The sequence below is a fragment of the Penicillium taxi genome (genome assembly GCF_028828555.1).
Source record: "Penicillium taxi strain IBT 34144 chromosome Unknown utg000001l_segment0_segment0, whole genome shotgun sequence".
Lineage (NCBI taxonomy): Eukaryota > Fungi > Ascomycota > Eurotiomycetes > Eurotiales > Aspergillaceae > Penicillium > Penicillium taxi.
This window is the reverse complement of record NW_026643203.1, coordinates 2780997-2805234: the sequence shown is the minus strand read 5'-3', so window position 1 is coordinate 2805234 and position 24238 is coordinate 2780997. Positions and strand designations below refer to the sequence as shown.

Here is a 24238-nt window from a genome sequence, read left to right as displayed (position 1 = left end):
ACGTTATTAGTATTCAAGATATAATTCAGATGTGCACATATGGAGTGCCCAAAGCGTTACATTATTACACGATAGCCTCAGACAAGAAACTTTGGAAAGGTGTAAACTTCGGGGGTTTCAATGCTCAACCAGGAGAATGCGTCTATAAAGAAAATGTATAATTTCACAGACAACTACAGGACCAATGAAATAAGACGAGGGATTAAATTAAAGTCCCAGTCCCCAATACCAGCAATGGGAAGAGAGTGAAAATGAGACTTGGGAAGTAGGCGGGATATCATTACGATTCAAACTCGACAACCTTGCTGACCACCTCAGCTTCATCAGCCGAGGATGGAGATGCAATAGGAGTGGATTTAGATCCCTCCTTTCCATCGAGGAGAGAAGATGCTTCGACCTCGGCTCCTTCGAGAAGATCGCGGTCTGCGTCGCGGACGCTACGGCGCTCGGGATCAGCGCCGTAAGCGCCTGCTCCCCAGCTGGAGATACCACCAGCCATGACAGCAGCAGACGTATCACGGCGGGAGTAATCATCATCATCCTCCTCCTCGTCTTCTTCATCACGGCCATCGCGACCAAGGGCGTTACGCTCCAACTCACGTTGAGCCTCATCCATTCTCTTTTTAACTTCTGCGGCCATACGGATACCGTCGGAGACTATGTTGTCGAGAACGCCTCGTAGGCCTTTGCCTGGAGGAACTATGCCGCCTGATGCACCAGCTACAGAGCCACTGGCAGTGTGAGTAAGAGTGGGGCGATGAGCGCCAATGTTTGAGAAGGTTGTAAGGTTGGATGAGAGTGATGAGGATGCGGCGAGAGCGGCAGGATGGGGGTGATCGGAGAGGTGGAATGATTGAGGGAAGTAAGATTCAAAGAATTGTTCCAATAGCTCGTCCGCCAGGACAACCATTCGGAATGTGGGAAGGGTGATGTGGAGGGGGTTGTTGGGGTCTAATGCTGGGTTTGCAGATTCTGATCTTGGTCTATTGGCTTCATGGCTAGCCTGTGCGTCATTCGTAGACTCATCTGACTTAGTTTTTGCTTCTGCGGCAGGCTGTGGGTTAGGCTTGGGGTCCCCATCAACATCGATCAAGTCTTCTTCATCATCATCGCCAATAGCGAATGAGTCAAGTTTTTCCGTTGCCTCGGCAGTAGCTGAATCTTCAGCAGCTTTTAAATTTTCAGCGTGACTGGGATCCGCGTATTCAAAGCATCGACGAATGAAAGCACTGACGCTCCCGAGGAATTTCTCGTCCGTAGTTAGTCTGCTTTGTTCCGCATTAAAAGGGTCACGGGAACCATTTAGATCTTCCACAGACGGAGTAGCAGTTATCGTGCCCTCAAATCCTCGACGGGAAAGGAAAAGCAGCGCTTCGGAGATTTTTAGAATTCCTTCGCGATCAACTTGACCATTTCCATTATCATCATATAGATCGAAGAAGTAATTAATATTGTTCATGATGTCCGGAGAACCTTTCAGGCGTGCTAGACCGTTAACGACGTTCTGCAGGTTCAACCCTTCCTCAGGGTCAGTGGCCCATTTACGGTAAAGGCGCTGCATAAATTCATGGTCGGCTGGTGCACGTCGATTCGCCCACAAAAGTGACTTGTTCCCTTTGAGACTGTGAGCGGAAGTCGTTCTGGGCGCAGGAGAGTCAGATACAGCCCACTTAGCAGTGGCGGCCAGGAACTCTCTAAATGCGTCGTAGTCCATGTGAGTTGGGCTAGGTCCAAGTCCCACGCGGCCTACTTCGCTATTCACGGGTGGCCCGAGGACCGATAGGCGATGGGATTTTGTCCTCTGGTGTCGTCTCCTCTCCTCTTCAATAAGGTTCTGGTGTTGCTGCCATTGGTACAAGGTCTCATAGAAGCGGTCATAAATTGTACCAAGGTCATCAACACTCAGGCGCTTGCTCTCGGGACCAAGGTTGCGAATAGAAGTGCGCTTCGCGAAGCTTTCGATATTCTCCAAAACAGCATCGTTGTGCTTTTCGCGCTGTTCAACAATGGTGCTGTGCGTGATACCCGAAAATTCTTTGAAAGCTACCACCATTAACTCTTGGAATCTGGTGATAGCACGGAGCTTTGGATTCTCTGATTTTGGATGTGCGGACTCATCCAGCCGAGAGAAGTATGACTTCAGAACAGAGATGAAAGATCCGTCATCTTGAATATCGAGAAGTTCCTCGCCATTGATTCGAAGAATGGCCAGTCCAATCTGGAATAAGACCTTGGGGCCTTCCAGGAAAAAAACGTCCAGGACACGGAAAGCGAAAACCAGCGGCATGGAGTTAATATATAGCGAGAGAAACCATGGCAAGGATACGACTGATAGTTGCACATCAAATTTGGCGAGATGTTCCCAAAGGACCGGCATAGTTTTCTCCACAAGGGACTCAAACACCTTCTGATCAAGTAATGTACCGTACATGGTTGTCGAGTAATAACCAGGCAGAAGCCGATCACAGAGAACGGAGAGCAGGAAAAAGGCTTGGGTCTCGTTCGTATAACTATATCAAGTCAGTGGTATAATATTAAGCATCAAAATTGAGGACAACTAACATTAACAAGGCGGCGACAACGATGTTCATGGCTTGACAGTAGCCAATCTCTGCATTGGTCCAGCTGTATGCCGTGAGAACACGGCGTAAGCGGCCAATGCCCTCCTCGCTCTGGAAACCGGGATATTCTGGTAAACTGCGGTTTAAGTCTTTCTCAATTTCATCGATAGCAAGAGACTCCTGGCCCTCGAATTTTGCCAGTGTCTCTTCATAGAGTGTGGGAGAACGAAGGCGAAAGTAGAAAGACCCAGACGAAACCTCCCAGATCTCTCCACGTAAACGATTCGGTAGGCCAACACGAATCAATTTGTGAAATGTCGGCTGACGCACAAGGGTAGCATTACGACCATTTTCTAGTCGAATGTCAGAACAAATTTTCAAAATTTGACGGCAACAGAAACTTACCTCGGAAATATTCACCCCACAATCTCATCTTACTACGATCTCGAAGCTTGCGTGCATCACCGGGGTAGCGGAAAATCATACCCAATCCTGCATCCGGTGGCAACCGCGCCTCACGGCCCTCGATATCCTTCTCAGCTTCTTTCCCAGCCTCCTTCTCTTCCTGCGATTTTGGCTTGGCGGTGGCAGAGAGAAGATACTCCGAGTAACAGCCGTTGACAACAGATCTCAGGTTATCCACATCCTTCATGCATTCACGTAGGCCCTTTTTGAGACAGTCGCAAAAGCGCTCACAGGCCTGTCTGCTCCCAACAAGCTGCAGGATAAGGCGCTGAGGTACAAAATGAGGTTCTTGCTGTTTATTTAATAAACCGTTCCACGTCGTCAACGCTAGGGAGAAGACATGCGAAGCGCTGTGAAGTCGTTCGACTCGACGGATGCAGGAGAGAGGCAACGTGAACCCATTTCCAGAAGGACCAGTACCATGAGTTTGACCAGTCCAGGCGGTAGAAGCACTGGGCGTTGACGAAGGTATAAAACTAGTTGGTTGAGTGGAGAAGCAGATGAAACGTTCACTCAGATGCAACCGTCCCGTATACTGGTTCCCAACATGGCCAGACTTGCGAGATATATCTGCGGAGCTTGAGGAGGAGTTTGGAAGTGGTAGAACGAGATCGGCGGTTATCTCTTGCAGAGGGTTCTGGGAGTCAGGAAGGCGGAATTGTTGGCGGAAGAGGGAGGCCTTGGAGGGACTACTGGGGGAGGAGGAAAGGGATGGGATATTAAAGTTGGCAGGGTCAATCAGCGATTGAGCCTTTTGAACAAATGACGACCACGGTATCATTGTGGGCGGAAATTGTTTGAATTCAGGAGCCAGCTTCGGGTATAGTGACGGTGTCGGTTACGGAGGGAGCTATAACTGCGGCCTCACACAGTAAGCCGTATTTATCAAGAATAGCAAGATTTAAGTAGAGCAGCCCGTAAGAAATTCAAGTGGGAGCTTCAGGGTCATTTTGCAACTCAAATCATCCTAAACCGAGTACTGGAGCTCCAGCTCGGGGAACGTGGGGAGGGTGTTTTGATAAGAGGGGGTCACGGGAAGAGAAGTATCCTCACGTGACTATCAGCCTTAGATAGCCTATTCGGAGTACAAAACGGATTACTTAAAAAGACCAGTTATTATACAATTCTTCGGCCTAGTTGCAGAGATGCACTTCCCCTGTAAGCTAGACTTTGTTAGATAATAGGGAATAATGTATCCATAAATGATCCTAAAACAAAAAATCAAGGGACAAAAATTAAATTCCAGAAAACGTTGACATTTGAGAAAATATTGCTGTACAAGCTGTATCACACTCTTAAAGTGTAAAAATGTGGAGAAAGGTTAATCATGAACAATATAAATCCAGTCTACGTTCGCAAATCACCAATACCAACGGTGACCTAATCCAAAAAAAATTTATTCACAATATCATGTGATTCCGGTCAACAATAGCTCGGGTTGAGAATTCAACGAGATAGGATCAGAGGCAAGACGAGCCTCTAGTGCTTATCCATGGATCCGCGAGTCTGAGGCTCGTCGGTATACGCAGGAAGAGTCTCCTCTGAAACCTCTGTCATCAAGCCCTGCTTCTCACAAGAATCACTCTCCCAAGCAGCCTTGTGCTCTCCGCGCTTAGTGCCACGGTAGCTCTGCCAGATGAAAACAACAGCCTGGCCCACAAGCATACCGACAGCACAAGCGGTCAGACCAGCCAGGACACCCAGGATAGCAGGCACAATAATGAAGCGGATAACACGGGAGAAGGTGTGAGAGATAGGACCCCCGTGGTGGTGGCCGTGGTGGGGACCGTGGTGAGGCTCGCGGTCACCCTCGGTATTGTTATGATGATGGGGACCGCGGTGAAACTCGTGGTCACCCTCGGGGCCGTCGTGGTGGTGGTGGTGAGGAGGAGGAGGAGGGTGGTCACCCTCAGGGCCGTCGAAATCACCGAAGGCTGGAGGCGGCGGGGGCATTCCCTCGAAGCCAGGTCCATCATGGGGACCATCCATCATGCCTTCGAGGCCCTTGGGCTTGCCGTGGCATCCCTTGCGGCCGGCCTTGTGGGCTAGACCCATGAAGCGGTTCTTGGCAGAAGCCAGGAGGCCCCGGACACGAGACACGATGAGTTCTTGCAGGCATTTGGGCGAACCATGGCACTGCTTCCAAGACAGAGCCTCGGGAGGAGCGGTCTTCTCAACGTTGGCCTTGGCAATGTGCAGGTCGCCAGTCGATTCTTGGATAAGAGTGATAGCGACGGTGTCGACGGGCACGGGGTGATTCTCCAGGTCGAGAATAGTGAAACGGACCTCAAGCAGCTCAGCACCCTCCGCCTCTAAAGGTGTGTGCAGAGGCATCACCTCCAGGGCGTAGCCGACCGGCATAAACTCGGATGTTTGGCCATCCTCGAGCTCCTGGACAGTGTAGATGGGGTTGGGGGAAACAGGAGGGAATATTTGGCGGTCGTTAGCCATTAGGCGGTTCTCGCTGATTTCGAAATCAAGGAGCTAATTACATCATTAGCATCGTCTTCCGTTACAGTATGAAATCAGTTTGACGTACCAGGTTAGACGGCTTTCCATCAGTCCAGCTGACATCACCGGACTCTTCATCAACCTCCCTGAAGGGACAGTCATTGCAGGCAAGGCCGACATAGAGTTTATCCCCAGCTGTGGAAGGGATAACATTGACAAAACCATCCTCAATAGTGTCCACTTCCATCTGGGGCTCCATTTCGGGAACAACGAGCATAGCACTAACGCTCAGGGTGGCCGCGCCACCCAAAAGGATGTTGCGAACATACATGGTGAAAGAGCGGACGTCGATGACAGAGAATTGAATGAAGATATAGAATATTTGAAGGAGTTGAAGTGTTTAAGTAGAAGGGGGGTGGAGATGATAAGTTCTTTAGTTTGCTTATGGGGCAAGTGGAGCTGGTGACGCCAGCTCCTGCGTGGCACGATCTGCAATTGGTCCAAAACGGCGTAAATTTCATTACAAAACAGAAAAAAACCATTCATTGCTTACGACGTCTCTATGAACATTCTTTGTAATACCAAAACATCTCGCCTCCTGTTCATGATGATTATATTCTAAGAGTCTGGATTCAATATCTTCATACTAAATTGTAAGAAGATGTAATGAAGATGTAATGAAGATGTGATATTTCCTGTCTTGCCCTATCTTGCCCTATCTTGCTGAGATAATGAGGCTAAATCTCGATCATTAGTGTATATACTCTTTCGATAGCTCCGGGGCTATTACGGCATTACCCACTCGTCTTTGCACCACGATCGGCTCTTATGGAGAATTCTTATCCAAAAATAAACACAGAATAATAAAAAATCAGCCCTATCTAGGTGGACTCATTAATGACGATTTTTGCAACGATGCGACTGAATACAAGAGAGTGACCTTGGAAAACCTCAAGACCAAGAGTCGAAATCCTAATATATTCTGAAACAAACCAAAATATTCGTGAAACTACAGAGTACCACCGATTACTACTTAGGGACTCCTGACAGCTAAGTTTAGCATTTGGCTCGAATATATCTTTTTTATCATCGAAGATTGAAGTGACACTTTACTATCCACAAGTATCAATATCTACTTGATTGGTCTATGAATACCGTGGTTAATCTTGTCTGCCTAGTTGGGTGGCGCTATAATAGCCGTCATACACTTAGGTTCATTCCTGTAATACAATTTTAGGAGGGGTAATGATGAAGGATCACATTGAATCGTTAAGGTCTGAGTACTGTCAGAATCTGTTCCAGAACTTGCCCAATCACATCTACCCCCAAATAGGATAGTCAGGGAAATAGGCATAATGAATACGGCGAGCGTATTCCATTAGGGCAGGATAACTTTTGATCATCTTCTGCGAAGCGGGGGCACTACCAAATCAATTTAGCAAAATCAAGACCCAAGATCCAAGATCCTCGGGCACATGGGCCAAAGGTTAGTACATACGCGTCACAGACTAATGTCCCAGCAAGAAAGCCGAATAGAACTGTATCAGCTTCGGAGGGGGAATCCCCCCATAGCCAAAATGGACCCTCCTTTTCTCGATTTAGCACTTGGGCATTTGTAACATGTCCATTCAAGGCTTCGTAGATGTTTTTACACAGAGACTCGATCTCCTCGTCGGTAAACTTGCCTGTTCCCTGTCCTTGGAGTGTCCGAACCATTTTGTTGTAGACCATGTAGCCCACAAGAAGCTGGAGGGGCCAGGGAACCGCAGCGAGTACCTTTGAGCGCATGGTATAGTAGTTATGTATCCATTTCTCGTTAGACTAGAACCAGTGAGTAAGGAGCCAGTGGGGAGGAGAAGATTGCTGTAATGTACATTACAAAAATATAACTTGTCTTCAAGCAAAGCAATGAGAGCCAGGTCATTGAGTTTTTCGGTTGGTGATAGCTTCTTATTGAGTTCTCCCAAGTCTCCAGACTCAACCAATGACTTTGCTATGAGCGTGCTGTCTGACAGGGTCTCGACCCCGTTAGCTCGCTCTATTGATAGGTAGGGGATTTTCCCACGAGGTGCCTTGGTAACAGAACCAGGCTCAGTGCGGTAGTTAAGTCTGCCTATTCGCAAGCGTAACTCAAGCTTCACGACAAATGGAGACCACACGTAACAGCCACTGTCAAGGAATCCGCGGTAAATGGTGATGGAAGGAGTTTTTTTGGATTCCATGGAGATACTATGACCCAAACTATGGATCTAGGCTTCTGGTACTAAATTAATGGATATCCTGTATGATATGGATAATGTTTGAATAAAGAATCGCTCAAAGTTGATGGGTTAGATTTATGTATAATACCCAAAATCCGTAAGGAGCCGCAAAAGCCGACGTCGGCTTTATGTATCTCTATTGGTTTAATTGTATAAGCTTAACTCACTCCGTAGACCCACACTACTTATCTTGTTAGAGGCAATAGTGATAAGAGAGGAATATAAGAACTGTTTGATTGAATCAGATTGATGTTAAAGATAAGAGTGGGAATTGAACAGCAGGAAACACAGCAATAGAAAAAATAACGGAAAAAACTCGACTAGAATCTGTTATGGTGATAGGCCAATTGGGTATACTCTTCTTTACTGGGCTGAGTTTCGAACTCGAACTCGAGAACAGCTCTAAGGCTATAAAGAAATCCACGAAGCACCGTTAATTTCCCCATGACCATAAAATACGCACTGGAGTCAGTTTTTGTCTGCTGCAAAACCTCCTCCAATTAAGCTTGTAGATCCGCTTCTTTAGCTAATCAGTTCTTTCTTCATTGCGATGAAGTCCTCTTCTGTCTCACAGATATCATCGGAAGATTGCCATATTTAGCTTCAATGTGATCGGCTTATTAGAGCCAGCTCATTCAATCTGGATGAAACCCAGGCAGTTTAGAATGTACTCCTTAAGAGCTATTTCTTCTTTTGCCAATAAATGGCGTTGCATAACCGAAATGAGATTTTTAAAAATAAATCTACTCTATAATTTCTGACTGGAGAAAACTCAAAGCTTCGACTTCTTACCAGTAACATTGGCGACCTCCTGACCAGACAAAAGGAAGTCTGGATATTTCATAGTAGCACTTGTACCCATGCCTTCTGAAGTACGCCAGTTTGCACCGTCCACTTTTATTGTAGTCAGCAAACACCAACTGTATGTGGGCTAGCATAGTTCAAATGACTTACCAACTAATGTCTGGCCTGTGACATAGCTTCCGGACTCAGAAAATAGGTAGATAGTGGCATCCGCAATGTCACGAACATGTCCAAAGCGGCCGAGGGGCTGTGCCTTGGCGTAGGCAGATTTAGCATCTGAGGGAAGCAGGCGCTCCATACCCTAGAAGGGTGTTAGCTAAAGCAGGAAAAAATATTGAAAACCCGAATAATCACCTCTGTTTGTGCGATGGGGCCAGGAGCGATGATATTAGAAGTGATGCCGCGAGGGCCGTATTCAATAGCCACCGAGTTAGACAAAGAGTCGATACCTGCCTTTGCAACTGAGACATGGGTCTGAAATGGCATACCCCGGTAGTGAAGAGTGGCGCTGATGAAGATGATACGACCGCCAGTGCCAATCGGCGAGGGTTTCACTGAAAACTAGTCATTATCTGTCTGAAGATATAGGATTTAGATTTGGACTTACAAGACTCCAAATCCATTCTATGCTTGCTTCCAGACTGAGTGAGATATGGCAAAGTCGCCTTCAAAGTGTTGTACGACCCAATGACATCAATATCCATGACCGACTTGAAGGCATTGACTGAGAGTTGCTCAATGGAGGCCAAGAAGTTGCCCGCCGCACCAGCACTATATGAGACAGTCAGTACGATAATAACACCTTCCAGCCCCATAGGAATGCCAATAAATACATCACAAAATCAATGGCACCGAGCTCTTTGACACAGCGCTCGGTGGCGCTTTTCAAGCTATCGAACTTTCGAACATCCACCGCGCCGATACCGATGACTTTAGCGCCGGTGCGAATTGTTGCAATCTCTTTGGCGACACTTTCAGTCTTCTCAACATTTCTGCCAATGATACATGCGTTGGCTCCTAGATGCACTAAAGCCCGGATCTGGGCACTGCAAATAGTCCCCGCACCACCGGTACAGAAAACAACCTTGTTTGCTGAGCAGGGTTAACACAGTCTTGGAGGGAAGCAGGTGATATCAGGGTATTCTCACCAAAGATTCCATCTTTCCAGACGTCGCTCATATACTCTGACTGTGGAGGCATTTTGCATGAGGTGTTGAGAAAGAGATGGAAAACAAAAGCGATAAAGGCTGTTATCAGATGCCAAGCCACGTTAAACCTCGGCTTAGCACTTATAAATGGCTGTTTGTTGACAAATCTATAAATAATACGAGTGAACTAGTGATATAGAACAGCTTTCTCTGAGCTATCCCAGTTCTAAATGAATTACTGGTTATTGATTATTTGACCGTTTCTACCGTGATAATTGTAGTAAATTCTCGGTCCTCAATCATAACATATACTCTCGAGATAGTTATACTTCATCAAATTGGAAATATCAATTATAAGTATGAGAAATACATAATTAGGCATCATATATATAAGTACGTAAGCAACAGACAGAATCCAGCAATCACTATGAGTTGTGAATAGTAAGTACATGTAAATAAATGTAAAGTTGTACTGCTGACGGTCGCTGATTCGCTGATTGGTTCCCGGTAGTGACGCCAACAAATTCCTATTCTTATCGCTTCGACTCGACTTCCTTCTCATCCACATCGACGCAGTTTCTTCATTTTGTCTCTGACTGGCATAATGGCCTGTCCACTGACTGTCTCCAAGTTCGTTGGAACTTTCTCACTCGGCCTGCTAACTGTAAGCGCCGGCCTTACTTTGCGCTGCCCAACAGCAAAACTGACATGATAGTTTTGAACTCTAGGGCCTATCCTACTCTACTTCAACCATTACTATCCCATCTCTCAAGCTTCTCCCCACCTCAATCACCGCCTCCCGCTCTCTCAATGAGGCGAAGCGCCTCAGCCGCAAACATGCTCTGCGACTCTCTAGTTTGACGAACGGGTGTATTCTCTTCGCATATACCCTTTCCCCATCGCGACGAAAGCATCCCTTCCTCATATGGATGTGCGTTGTGTCTACTGTGAGCTCTTTCGGCCTCGACCTCTTCTTCAACCGTCACCTGGGTTTCAAGACTTGGGTCATCACAGCGATCCACGATACCACTGGTCTGAACCTCAGTCGTCGGCCATCTAAGAAAGACGAAGATATTGTCATGGTTGAGTCCGAGGAGGACGTAAATGTGAACGGGGAGAGTGTCCAGCTTGAGATGAATCGAGAGCACCGTCTGCAGAGCGTGCGAGCTTGGCTGGCCGGGATCGCACTTTCTATGGGAATTGTCGGTCTATGGGGAGATCGGCCATGAAGGAAATTATTTATTTCCTGGGCTCCCGTGGGCAGTCGGGAATTGATGATTATCGCACCTCTGTCCACAAATTCCTTATTTGCGTTTGTCCCTTCTCCCATCTCCATCGGCGTTGTAACAGAAATCCAGATTTCTCCATTTTGTTCTTTCTCGGGTAATATCCTGGATGGCTTATATCCAAATTCAGTACGTCTTCATGTCTATTGATTGAGCCAATACCATTTGATCTCATTGCACTGAAATGAATTCATGACAATTTATATGCCATAAGAAGACATGATCAGCGTTTTGTACGTATCGTACCACCTGTAGACCTCGGGATTATGTTATGTACTTCCCGGTGAAACAAGCCTAATAGCTACAACAACTTTGAACCTCGGCAGTTCGTTTCTCTAGAAAACCGCCGAATATTCCAAGGTTGACACAAGCTTCGTATTTATCTCTACTATATCTCCTTATTGAACGATGTATGAATACATTTTATGTTTACCCGCTTTGTTTATTGTCTGTCAAGCTTTACGACGACTTAGTCACGTCCTTTTCGATTCATTAGGCGATATCCCTGGTCCAATATGGACTCGCTTCTTCTCAATTTGGTACTTTAACCGTGTTATCCAAGGCAACTTTGAGCACGATAACTTCCATCTCCATCAGAAATACGGCCCAGTAGTACGTATTGCACCAAACCAGTACAGCATCAACGATTTATCTGCAATCAAGACGGTATATGGAACTAGGTCTCGCTTTGCAAAGTCAGCTTGGTACGATGGCTGGAGACACCCACAGCAGTGGACTGTATTTTCCGATCGAGATATCAACAGGCACGGTCAGTGAAACCACTCATCTGATACCTCCTGCCAGTCCAGGCTGATATTTATATAGCCGAAACACGCAAGCGGTTCACAGGCTTGTATGCGATGAGTTCTGTGATGCACTATGAGACATTCGTAGACCACTGCGCCGATATTTTCATAAAACGAATGAGCGACTTCGCGGATAAAAGGCAGACTGTCAATCTTGGTCATTGGTTCCAATGCTATGCATTTGATGTCATTGGGAACATTACTTTTGGTGACACATTTGGTAAGTAGCTATAGCTCAAACACCGAGCCAATATTCTGACCTGCAACTAGGCTTCTTGGATCGAGGCGACGATATTAATGGAGCCATCGACGCCGTCGATAAAGTAATGAAGTACAGCACATTAATTGGGATTTATCCAGAATGGCACCCTCGTATCTTCGGTCTTCTGAGGAAGCTTCAACTATCCGGTGCGAATGGAATGGCATTTATTAGCAATTTTGTGCGGGAGAAAATTCGTTTGCGTGAAGAGAAGTTTGATGATTCTTCGAAAGCTGCTTCTGAAACAGTTGAGACCCAGGATTTCCTCGACAAGCTGATCTTGGCGCGAAACAAAGACCCAGAGAGGCTAACCGGATTCCATCTCTTCATTATGAGCCAGTCAAATATGACTGCTGGATCTGATACGACGGCGATAAGTCTGTCGGCTATTATATGGTATCTTGCGCAGAATCCCGAAGTGTTGACCAAGTTGCGTAATGAAATCGAAATATTCACGGTTCAAGGTCATTGCAGTATCAATATGACTTTCAAGGAGAGTCAAGAGATGCCGTATTTCCAGGCGGTCATCAAAGAAGCACTTCGCATGCATAGTGCCGTCGGTCTGCCTCTATGGCGGGTTGTACCTCCAGGTGGTGCAGACATCGGTGGCCGGTTCTTCCCAGAAGGTACGGTTGTCGGTGTTAACCCCTGGGTTGCCCATTACGATGAGCGAGTGTTTCCAAATGCGAAGACTTTCCAGCCTGAGAGATGGTTGGAAGCTGAGAGTGACCCCGAGAGATTGAAGGAAATGAATTCAATGTACATGCCAGTAAGTGAATTATCTCTTTTCCAATCACTTTATTGTGGCGTAATTGACCATTTGTAGTTCGGTCTGGGCTCCAGAACATGTCTAGGGAGGCATATTGCCATCCTTGAGATATCCAAATTGATCCCACGAATAGTGCGAGACTATGATATTACTCCATTAAGGAAGAATTGGACCACTCAGAACTATTGGTTTGTTAAACCTACCGATTTTGAAGTGAAAGTACAGAGAAAGGCATCGGCGTAATAGGCCAATTTTCCTCATTCTTATTTTTCCAAATATGTCATTTTCAACTTTCAAGAACAGGGTAGAATTCAGATAATTGAAAGGGATTATAGCCCCTGAGTACAGAGTGTTGACAATATTGACTCAATAGTTTCTGTCAATTGTGGATTCCCGCTTAAACATCTTGAATTTGACTGACAAGACAACGACCACGCGTTCAGGATCATGTCCACTAGAATAGTTCCCCACTCGATCCAAATCTGTACGTAGTTAACTTACCATCCTATTTTTTATTTGGCTACTTCACTTAACGCCAAGAACGTGCCCAGAGTTCCCTCAAATAACAGAGCCTTGATCATCGTATCCCTTACTAGTTCCGGAAGTATGAACGTCTTCGGCCTTGAATACGCCTACTTTTACCCCTTGACTCCTTAGAATATTCCTTTCCTGGATTTCTTTTATCGTTTTCTAGAACGTCCTTAGATTACTTGTATTTCCTCCTTTCTCCCGCCCACATCCGATCAAAATCATCCCATAATGCAAAAGACTGCCACCTAACTATAACCACCTTCGACCATTTTGCCGCGATATCCGGCCTTATGGTACCTCTGCTTCCCTATCCTCATACCCTCCGTCGATTGGTGATCCGGAGCCGCATTCCTCGAATCCTCTTTATCATCTTTATTGCGTACAATTTCATCCAGTTGCGCCTTATCCTATTCCAAATATCCGACAACGATATAACTTACCACGACGAACCCCGCCGACAAGAACGTATCTTCATCGCGAGTGTGAACTGGAATAATGAGCTTATACTCAGAACCCATTGGAGCAAGGCTCTAGTAGAGCTTGCATGGAAACTCGGACCCGAAAATATCTATATCTCAATATATGAAAGCGGCAGCTATGATAATACTAAAGGTGCCCTGATGGATCTTGATATAGAATTAGAGCGTCTACAGGTTCCTCGTACTATTATTCTGTCACATGTCACTCATGAAGATGAAATGGCAGCCACTCCGGGGGAGGGTTGGGTCGAGACGAGGAGAGGGTACACTGAGCTGAGGCGCATTCCATATTTATCGCGCATTCGCAATTTGAGCTTGCAGCCTTTGGAAGAATTGGCAAAGCAAGGTATAACATTTGATAAGATTCTTTTTTTGAATGACGTGGTCTTCACGGTAGGTTTGATTGATATTTTTTTTTTTTCTATTTCCATTACATTGCGATTACTGATATCTCACTTTTTTCCTCCGTATCTAGCCAAATGATGTATTCGAGTTGCTAGATACCAATCATGGTAGTTATGCGGCTGCTTGTTCTTTAGACTTCTCTAAAGCACCACATTATTACGACACATTTGCTCTTCGAGACTCCGACGGCCATGAGACTATCATGCCGACATGGCCCTTCTTCCGCAGCGAGGAATCTCGAAATGCAATGAAAACATTGTCACCTGTGCCGGTCAAAAGCTGCTGGAACGGAATGGGTAAGTAATTCATATTTATGATTCCTATACTTCATAAGTGCTAACATACGCAGTCGCAATGCCTGCCGCTCCGTTTACAGCTAACCCACCTCTACGATTTCGGGGTATACCCGATTCACTTGCTTCAGTGCATCTCGAAGGTTCGGAATGCTGCCTCATTCATGCAGATAATCCGCTATCTGAACAAGACGGCGTATATCTCAATCCTTTGGTCCGCGTAGGATACAATGGCCCTGCTTATGTGGCTGTCAATCCCGTTAGCAACTGGCTCTCACTATGGGCTATCTTATCGGGCCTATGGACAAATAGACTCTTGCGTTGGACAACTACTACTTGGGTGAAGGACCTCCTTGTCCAAACTCGGATAAAGCGCTGGACTACGTTGAGCGATGAGAATCTCGAGGAAGGCCAGTTTTGTATTATTAACGAAATGCAAGTCCTGCATCCTTGGGGATGGGATCATGTATAATGGATTGCATATAACGGAATTCCACCTTTTTCTACCCAGGTATTATCAAACAGATACATGCTGTAATTCTTCTTTCGATGACAAAGCGTCACTGCAAGGCTGTTTCACTGGAGCAGGAGTAGGTATCGGTGGTGGATATGGTGTGAACCAAAATACAGGATACCTCCGATTTACGTTGTTTAACAGCAAAGCGCATGCCATTAGTATCGCAGAAGATAGTAGCACAACTGGCAGGAAATACCAGGAGAGATTCCAGACGTCGTCATTGGTAGCAGGAAGCAGAGCAGTGGCTCCAGCAGGTGGGTGGGTAGTTCCAGTCAGCTGCATTACGACAATTGCAATAGCGGTTGATAGCGAGGCGGCGAGCCAGCGAAAATTCTCGAAACGTGCTTGGTCTGGCATGAGGCTGAAGAGCTTTGTAACGCATAAGCCAGTCAAAGCGCTGAAGAAGTGACCAAAGATTAGGGCACGTGGTTGAGCCAATGGGCTTTCAATAGAGCCAAATACTAAGACTGCTGAGGCCCCCTATCCGCTGAGTTAATTCACTTCAACACTAGTATACGGATCATTTCCAAGGGGTGCTCACATATGAGGCGACAATGCCTGGAACATGGCGTGAAGTGAAGTAATGCGAGTAATTGAAGATCGCTTGTAGTATTGAAAGAGCACAGAATGATGTGATGATAGACCATGCCGCTATCCGCCATGTTGATAGAGGCTCTGGCTTCTCGGAACGGTAGCCCAGCCAGTGGCTTATCCACCACGGGAGACGAGACAGTCGTGAATTGACCATGTGTGGATAAATTAGAGTATATATAGTGATAATTTAGAAGATAGAAGGGCTTGTTTATCAGGGCCTGCTGGAGACAGTGAAAACCTTGGGATGTTACTTAATGATTCATGAAGGTAGAAATAATTGGGATGAGGAGAAATAAGTACGGAGAAGGTGGAGTAAATTTCAGTGAGAAACCAATCATGCATTCCAATGTTATTGACTCAGAGCCCCGACCTAGAAATTGTTTAGACCATAGATTATTATGATATTCAAAAATTTCAAGTCTATACAAGCAGTTCTTGCATCAACTCCCGGTTCACAATATGTGCTTCTCCCAATGAACCCTTCATTACTAGGACTAAGTCATCCACCGTAGCCAGGAACTTGAGGTAAGAACTGATAGCCACGCAGAACTTGCGGTAATCCTCATCCCGCATGAGGTCTATGGTCAATTGTATCTCGATCCTGTGGGCCTGACGATATTCAAGACATCGTTTCAGCAGTGGTGTTGGGAGCACTTCAGGTAGAGGGTCCTCAGTTTTAAGGGCCTGTTCCACAACCCCGAGAACTGCCATGACATCTCCAATCTGACGATGATCTAGCAGTCCAATGCGACGTGTGAAAACGCTTTGGAATTTCTCAGGCAATGAAGCGGAAAGATAAAGCAGGCGACCGAGATGCTGGTTTAGTTTTTGACAAAGCGACTTCACCTGAACTAGGCTCTCGCTGTCAAAGGGTGAGCTGGAGAACTCGAGACGCAACATAGCGACAGGCCCATCGAGCGCTGCGAGGCTCTCGGCGACTTGAAATGCAAGTTGTTCGGCTAGCAGGCCCTCGTCACGGTCAGGCTGGCCCCAACATGACAAGAGTAAAGCGTAGTAGTCAGAAAGCGAGCGAATGGTATTCGACAGTGATTTGCAGATATGTCGAGAGGCCGATGGTGGTCTAGGAAATAACTGGACTATCAGCGCAGCACCAGATCCCACTATCACCAGCAAAAGTCGCCTCCAGAAGACACTATATCCGAAGCCGGGGTTGCCGTAAGTCGGGTTGTGCCTAGAATTCAGGTTAGCTGGAAACACGATGGAATTAATGAACCCTCGGCTGAGGTTCCTTCTGAAGAACTAATATCAACTTACGTATCAGTGAAGCTGTACCCGACAACCAAGATCAGCGTAGCACCACCCATAATTGTGCCCTGCAATAGAGCAGGTGGGAAGAAGATGCGTCCCCACATTAAGATAACAATCATTGGAGCCATTATTGCAGAAAGACCAAAAGAATTACCAGATCCATGACCGGAGCCAATATACCAGGCCACCAAGCCCATCACACCACCAACAATAGTTCCAATGGCACGGGAAAACAGAGACATTGTGAAATCCGGCATATAAACTACCAGCGTCGTCTGACCCATGATCAGGGCCCATAGGCCTTTCTCGCGGTAGTAAAACCCGGCACTGGATGGAATTACGGCAGGAATAGCAAGAGCAATAGTCACAACCACGAGGCGCAGCGCATACAAGCCCTGCGCATTAATGAGCCAGTGATATGAACCAAGAATGACTCCTTCAAGACCGCTACGCTGCTTCACTCCATATCCTCGGCTAATGCTGAGACTTAGCTGTGCTGCCTTTGATTGTTGTTCCACCAAATCGGGATCAAACCCAGGTGATTGAGCTGCAATTACAGGCGCCACGGCAGTTTTGCCGAATACCCAGTTGAATGCATACCTCAGTCCCCTGGGCAGCCATAACCGAGTATTCTGACGCTCTCTCATCAAGGCCGATAGTTGTCCCAGTACTTGTTTCCACGAGTCTATCACGCCAAGAACATGTTCTTCAAAGACCATACCGAGCGCAATGCCTGTAACTCTGTGCATTGTGGCATCTCCAGAATCATTCAGCTTTCCCTCTTCGTCAAAAAGATCCCTGTTAGTCTGAATCAAGCGCTCCGTAGTTTCAGCTGCGTAAGCCGAGCGTAGTTCCTGTAGTGTCTCAAGTGCCGACTGGCTACGTTCGAGGAGCTCTTCCATGTGCTGTTTAGACGGTTTACTAAACCATCTACCAGAATTCACCGCATGAATGCATTCAGTGACAATCTCGCTCGCATCCTGGCACACAGGCAGAACTTTTTTGCAGGGCTGCCGAATCGCGTCGAGGACCTCCTGTCGAATAGGCTCATTTTCCGGGCTACGAAACGCCGCAACAACGCGATTACTTTCAAGCAATTGTCTCATTCCAACCTCGCGAGGTTTTTTTGTCTCCTTCTTTTCGTCGGCTTCACCACTCGGAGGGTCCTCGGAAGGTGCAGTAAGTGCGCGAAGCTTCTCGAGTTTCTCATCACCTCCAAGACGGCTAATTTGAAGTTCCAATAAGGACAAGCTACTAAGGGAAGCCTGTCGCAATGGCTCTCTCAGGCTTTTAACATCATCAGCATTCCAGCGACTGACAGAAAAGTCTAGCTGAAGGAAGCCGAGCGCGGGCTCAATGCTTTTGTGGGTGGCGATGATCTTCATCTTCAGATCTACTAGATCTTTCATGACCAACTGTTCATTTTCGATCAGAGATGCCACGGTCACATCTAGTGGACCTTTGAGTAGTCGTGATAAACTCTCCATGCCTTCGAGAACAGTATGAGATGTTGACTTGGGAAATAAAAGAATTTGACAAGCCAGCCCTATTCCTATTCCAATGGCAGCGGGTACGACCAAGATCTTGGGTATAGTTCCATTGAAAGATGGGAGCAGCGGGCCAATGGTCAAAAATATGTCCATAATGATAGTCCCAAAGATCTGGAACAGAGTGAACTTGGGGTTTGTGGCTCGGAAGCGGGCCTAGGGGAAAAATTAGCACTTTCAGTCAATACGATACGTCTTTATCCTGCAACCCACCAGCATGTAGATCACGAAGCAAATAATACAAAAGTATACAGCAGTGACACGGGCATCCAGCATGAAGCCATTATAAATCAATTCTTGCTCTACGACTGCAACGCTCTGGCCCGTTGCGTTAGCTTGCTTGGAAGCCAGTTCACCCAGAGCTTGCAGTGAAGCTTGTGTCTCAGCTGATGGACGTGCTGCCTGGGCTGCTTTCATGGCTATTACACCCCATGTCCATCCGAACGCCATACCAACGATCAGGGTAAGCGCGCCTAAAATGAAGATGAATACAATACCGGTAGGAGGCACCATAAATATCACCAATCTGTTTCTAATTAGCTTCTAATCTCATATATCAGAAAGTTATTTCACTTACGTTGCGAAGAAAGTTGCAGTCCCAATCTCACGCATGGACGGCCCGATAAATATCAACAATGACGCAACCCATGCGGCTACCGAACAGCGAAAAAGTACTTTGAGATCACGGTTGTTGAAATGATCCAGGAAAGGAGGAAGCTTCTTGCGCGCTTTGGCTATAGGCGCGTTTTCCGTGGTACCGTCCATGCTTGTTGCTGGTGAAGGCCTCACCTCAGGCCCCACCTCTTGTCGGAGATCAGACATAGGGCTTTAACTGATCCTTTCCATTGGGATTTGAGAAGTAGTAATATATTGCTTTTTCGAAGCTACCGTTAGCTTTAGAAGTGACCTTTCCTGCTTCCCAAGGAATTGTTATCGCATTCCTCAAGTGTGCGTGCGCCAAGGAGGGGAAACGGAAACGGACGATGATGTAAGATTTTTTTTCTTTTCTTAAATTCGTATCTATTCGTGGCGCTATCGAACTGGACTTAATACGGAGTTTCAACTTTCCGTGATCTTATTGGTTCCAGATCTCGCCTATGCTGGCTCGGCTATGAGCATAAGTCACTTAGAGAGGGCGATCATCGACGGAGAGCCTGTTGCTGGCCTCAGTTGCACATAGTTGTCCCCTCTTGTACAAACGATTTTCTCTTTTTCATGAACTTTGTCTATTGCATGTGTACTAAGCTTCCAGGATTCTAAGATTTCGGCCTTGATGTTTTTCTCCAGGGCTATGAACTTACCTAGGTAGGGTTATTATTTGGAGTGCATCTTGTCTTATCGATTTGATGCCAAGTTCAAATAATTTCAAAAACATTTCAAGGCAGTTCATATATAGTATATAGTAGCTATCCTCTGAACAAAGATTTTTCTCGACTATGGCCGATTTCAATGCACGGTCATCTTGGCATCCAGGGGAAGATCTAAACAAGAAGGTCGTGAAACCTTGGAAGGCCTTAGATGAACCATAAGATTTAAATTATAAATCAATGGATGGCGCTTCCGATAAATGGATAAGTTAATCTCAACTAGCCCAGCATGTTCGCATCCACGATATTGTTTTCAGAAGCGTTGTTTTCGGTTCACAGGGATCTCGATGCACTATTACTACTACGTTGATACGTGGAGTCATTATGCGGTAAGATGTGTGTTTTTATTCTAGTTCCCACGATGGAATCGGGTATGCCCTGATTCCACTAGTTCTATTCACTTCCCGAGTCCATTCACTTCCCGAGTCCATTCACTGCAGTAAACCAGATTCTATTGGTGCCAACAGTTGTTGTCCTGGAGCCAATGGCAAGAGCAGTAGTGGCAGCGGCAGCGGCGGCGGTGGCGGCAGGTTTAGTAGACCGTTGGCCTAGCAGGAAAATATGATGAAAGATATGATGTTGACAAGAAAGTTGGCTTCACTGCCCACTGCAAACACTGGACGATGGATCGAATGAGGTTTGTTGCATTCTGGAATTTGAGGTCACGAAGACTCATTCCCAAGTGTATGTTGTTGGCTGCTCTTTTGGCGTGAAGTCGTCGCCTATTGGGCGTTGAAGATCTAGCTTCAAATGGTAGATAATGAGAATAAACGTCAATAGCATGATCCACAAGGAGACTATACGGTTATCCTGGTAGAATGACTGCCACATGCTTGCGAGAGAATGAAAAACAATTCCAATGCCCAGAGGTAGGTATCTCAGGTGGTTGTCTTTATCTTTTTCAACATGCGCAGTACCCCGGTATATGAGTTTTCCCAGATTGTTCAGCAAATTCATGACATGTAGCATTTTATTTATTGTGACGGAAAAGCGAAAAATAAAACCTACTAAGTTAGACTTTTATTTGTGTTATTTCCATGTGGGTAGATGATAGATCATATGTGATGAAGCCTTAGAACCTTTGATATTAAAATAAAGACAAATACTGATGCAAGGGCGTGGATACCAGAACCTTGGAGGAATCAGCTACTCCGTATGTACGGTGTATAGAGTAAGACGTAGTGTAGTGGAGAGTGCAGATATGGAGTCAATTATTAGTTATCGGCCAATGTGGCTTGTGCCTTGGCCTAATAGAAGCCCTGCATCGCCTCCACTTCGAGAATAATATTGACGACGATCATATTGATGATGATAGGTCGTAGTTCTATAAGTCGGAAAATTTTCAGCCAGCAATATGCTTTTTTTGTCGGCAATGAGGGTAGTAAAGGGGGAAAATCGTGTTTGCTACAAAGTTGATTTAATTCCTTGCATTTTTCAGTCATACACTTGAATCTTTAAACCTCTGGGTGCTCATAGTCGCCATGAACCAGCAAGGAGGCCTAAGTATCTCTCCTTATCAGCAGTGTCTGAACTTTATAGGCTGCGTCTTAATACTAGCTATTTATGTGGGCACCCTCTGTTATACGCGTTATCCATTGACGCTTGACATCCTGCTTACAGTTCTTGCTACGGAATACAATCGATATGCAAATGAGAGCCGTCGTCAACGATTACCAAACCCTACTTTGGGTAAAAAGAGTCATATCTTTCGAAAAACTCCTCGGAATATTATCCAGGAGGTAGACTCCATGGCGCTGATTGTTGGATATCGAGAGGATTCTGAACTGTTCGCTCGAGCTTTGAAGAGCTACGATACTGTGGCAGAATGTCGGTTTATCTTGGTAGGAGTTGACGGCGATGATGCACCAGATTTAGAGATGATTCGCGTGTTCAAACAGGTAGATTGATACTTTCAAAGCTTTTACATCTGTCACTATTCTAACTTAGCCCTTAGGCCTTCCTTGATAATTCAGCGGTGATCTACATTGAGGAATCTTTTGGTGAGATAGCTATACGAACTTATGAAAAGCTATCGAACCTCGGTAAAAGCTCTCAGTCTTGTATGGAAGCAACCATCTCTAGCTGTTGCCAGCTAGCTCGACAGATTCTGGCAGAACACAACCTAAAGCTAGGGCATCCTGACGGAGTTAAGAAGCTATGTTTATATCAGCCACATCTACATAAAAAGGGAATCATGTTCACGTCTTTCATATTCTCGATCGTGATTTCTGAGATGATTGGAGTTGAATACCTTTGGTCGTCTGACTCTGACACCCTTGTGCTGCCCGATACTCTGAGACGAACAATCGAAACAATTGCGGGCGACCCTCGAGTTGGAGGAAGCAGTGCGGGACTCGTTGTGCATAATAAAGCTGATACCATAACTACCAGACTTGCAAGTGTGGTTTACTGGTGTCAAATGCATTTGGCTCGATCTACCTCAGCTGTGTCAGGTACTAGCGACTGTCAAAGTGGGCCAAGTTCGGCTTTTCGAGTATGCGCACTGCCTGCTATCTTGTATCCTTGGTATACTCAAACTGTCTTAGGACATCGTATGGTAAGTCTCTCTCTACTCTACACTTTTTCTCACCCCCAAAAGCTCTCTCGTCCCGTGGTTTGGTATTGGCATTATCTCATATTCTGATCTAGGTTGTTAATGAGGATCGTCACCTTACTACTAATTTAATCATGCGTGGATGGAATGTGACCTTTGTGTCAGATGTCTTAGCGGCAACCGACACTCCGACTACATTAAGTCGATGGATCTTACAGCAGGTGAGCACTAATACCTTGTTTAACAAATGGACCAATTAAATAGATTAAATCTCACATTTTGGCAGGTCCGTTGGGGCAGAGCTGGCCACATCGAGTCAATTCAACAACCTAAAGTCTACATCCTCACCAATCCCCTTTTCTTCTGGGCTGCTATCAAGAAGGAAATCGGACCATTACTGAGCTTTTTCTACATCCTCTACTATCTACTCACAGGAAATTGCTTTGCTTACTTCGACTGGTATGACATAGGCATGCATTATACTTATACACTTCTGTATAATTTTCTCCGCAACCCAGATCGGACTAATGATTGGTTCTGGGTTGTCCCGGGTCTTCTGTTTTACAGTGTGCCCCTTCCAGCAATTCATCTGTGGAGTTTGATAACGGTTTTCCATGATGAATGGGGGACATCTATGCGGTCGACTACTGAAATGTTCAAGTTTAAGCGTGCGAAGGCCTGGAAGCGATGGAATGACCTGGGCTTTTTCGTTGTTTGGATGGGTATTTTTGGTGGTACTGCAGCTAGAATGACTGCTCAGATGGTCGGCTGGGACGATGTTTTTACATTTATTGTTCTGGGTGCACTTATTCCGTCAGCTTTATCTTTTTATTCGCTGGTGGTTCGTGAATGAAATACCTAGGTATGGATATTGTACATCTACTAGATCAGAAGGATATGCTCAATTCAATTCTCAGTTCAGCTCACAGTTCAGCTCCCAGCTGATCTCCAGGACTATTCATAAATTATTCTAAAGTTAACACTATTTCTTACTGTCGGTACACCGGTGGAATAGCTATTCGATAAGGTGGATGAGAGGCTAACGCCCACTTCTAACACCTATTACAGGTAACGCTTTATGCCCTTATAATATATGGTGTCTCTTGAAGTGGTTGTAAAGTCTGAGTTTCATTCTTACATGACTGCTTTGTTCCATATTCCAACACTTATTACCTAGATATATATAATTGTTTATTTATTTATTTACCATAAAGTATTTTTCTTCCCAGCCACTGTGAAGGCCCATCTTGATTTTTTACTTGAATTTTGAAAGATGATCGGGCAATGAGCACCATATTCAGCCATATTCATAAACTGAATTTGCGCTTCAGCCGAATTCCGTCACGAATCAAAATGCAGAGGCAATATGTCACATTGACTGGCTTTTTGGTTGCCAAACACTTCCTCTCGAGGCTATGACTAGTGAAGGTCTGGGAATGATTAAGACATAATTGGTCAAATATCGCTCCAAAAGTTAACATGAACTGCGGCATTTCTTAGAAGGCACTACAAAGATACCAGTTCATATTAGAGATTATTGCTAGATATGATGATTTGGATCCTTTTAAGGCACCATATTAGCAATCCTTACACTATTTTGCCTCGAGATTCTACGTAGAAAACGCTTGGATCAAATAAGTGGCGAAACTAAGAAATCTGACCAATTAGAGTAGCTAAAAAGGGGTCCGATCCCGAGGTTCCTTAAAACAGATCCACTATTGAGTTAAATTTGATAAATGTTACATGATATTTACTACTCTATGTCCTTTCCATGGCACACTACCGATGTCGTGATCTGCGCCAGGCTACCGCTTATGAGAAACTTGATGTCTCCCCACATTTGATCTTCAAATCTTATATACTTCCCTTCTC

At 45.6% G+C, this 24238-nt stretch overlaps 10 protein-coding genes across 10 annotated transcripts; 4 read left to right on the top strand and 6 right to left on the bottom strand.

Moving 5' to 3' along the window:
* Positions 1-280: 280 nt before the first annotated feature.
* Positions 281-3807, bottom strand: N7495_001012 (GTPase-activating protein; the record flags this gene model as incomplete). The annotated part of the gene is made up of 3 exons (XM_057203682.1): positions 281-2510; positions 2563-2914; positions 2967-3807. The coding sequence occupies 3 exons, from the start codon at positions 3805-3807 to the stop codon at positions 281-283; spliced, it is 3423 nt and encodes a 1140-aa protein (XP_057067755.1).
* Positions 3808-4505: 698 nt separating this feature from the next.
* Positions 4506-5808, bottom strand: N7495_001011 (uncharacterized protein; the record flags this gene model as incomplete). Its single annotated transcript, XM_057203681.1, has 2 exons — positions 4506-5510; positions 5566-5808. The coding sequence occupies 2 exons, from the start codon at positions 5806-5808 to the stop codon at positions 4506-4508; spliced, it is 1248 nt and encodes a 415-aa protein (XP_057067754.1).
* Positions 5809-6796: 988 nt separating this feature from the next.
* On the bottom strand, positions 6797-7699 carry N7495_001010 (uncharacterized protein; the record flags this gene model as incomplete). The annotated part of the gene is made up of 3 exons (XM_057203680.1): positions 6797-6899; positions 6976-7298; positions 7352-7699. The coding sequence occupies 3 exons, from the start codon at positions 7697-7699 to the stop codon at positions 6797-6799; spliced, it is 774 nt and encodes a 257-aa protein (XP_057067753.1).
* An 811-nt stretch (positions 7700-8510) lies between these two features.
* N7495_001009 (SDR family oxidoreductase) lies at positions 8511-9742 on the bottom strand (the record flags this gene model as incomplete). Its single annotated transcript, XM_057203679.1, has 6 exons — positions 8511-8632; positions 8693-8843; positions 8897-9096; positions 9150-9313; positions 9376-9634; positions 9691-9742. The coding sequence occupies 6 exons, from the start codon at positions 9740-9742 to the stop codon at positions 8511-8513; spliced, it is 948 nt and encodes a 315-aa protein (XP_057067752.1).
* A 552-nt stretch (positions 9743-10294) lies between these two features.
* On the top strand, positions 10295-10919 carry N7495_001008 (uncharacterized protein; the record flags this gene model as incomplete). Its single annotated transcript, XM_057203678.1, has 2 exons — positions 10295-10354; positions 10419-10919. 2 exons carry the CDS (start codon positions 10295-10297, stop codon positions 10917-10919), a joined length of 561 nt encoding a protein of 186 aa, XP_057067751.1.
* A 465-nt stretch (positions 10920-11384) lies between these two features.
* Positions 11385-13053, top strand: N7495_001007 (cytochrome P450; the record flags this gene model as incomplete). The annotated part of the gene is given in 4 exon segments (XM_057203677.1): positions 11385-11745; positions 11802-12002; positions 12017-12810; positions 12868-13053. 4 exon segments carry the CDS (start codon positions 11385-11387, stop codon positions 13051-13053), a joined length of 1542 nt encoding a protein of 513 aa, XP_057067750.1.
* Positions 13054-13517: 464 nt separating this feature from the next.
* On the top strand, positions 13518-14990 carry N7495_001006 (glycosyltransferase family 69 protein; the record flags this gene model as incomplete). The annotated part of the gene is made up of 3 exons (XM_057203676.1): positions 13518-14213; positions 14296-14521; positions 14575-14990. Coding segments are annotated over 3 exons (1338 nt in total), but the record flags the coding sequence as incomplete, so codon positions are not given.
* A 45-nt stretch (positions 14991-15035) lies between these two features.
* On the bottom strand, positions 15036-15783 carry N7495_001005 (HPP family protein; the record flags this gene model as incomplete). Its single annotated transcript, XM_057203675.1, has 2 exons — positions 15036-15515; positions 15577-15783. The coding sequence occupies 2 exons, from the start codon at positions 15781-15783 to the stop codon at positions 15036-15038; spliced, it is 687 nt and encodes a 228-aa protein (XP_057067748.1).
* A 266-nt stretch (positions 15784-16049) lies between these two features.
* Positions 16050-19210, bottom strand: N7495_001004 (uncharacterized protein; the record flags this gene model as incomplete). The annotated part of the gene is made up of 4 exons (XM_057203674.1): positions 16050-16821; positions 16905-18601; positions 18659-18971; positions 19023-19210. 4 exons carry the CDS (start codon positions 19208-19210, stop codon positions 16050-16052), a joined length of 2970 nt encoding a protein of 989 aa, XP_057067747.1.
* A 2041-nt stretch (positions 19211-21251) lies between these two features.
* Positions 21252-23219, top strand: N7495_001003 (uncharacterized protein; the record flags this gene model as incomplete). Its single annotated transcript, XM_057203673.1, has 4 exons — positions 21252-21710; positions 21767-22369; positions 22462-22587; positions 22653-23219. Coding segments are annotated over 4 exons (1755 nt in total), but the record flags the coding sequence as incomplete, so codon positions are not given.
* Between the last annotated feature and the right edge of the window lie 1019 nt (positions 23220-24238).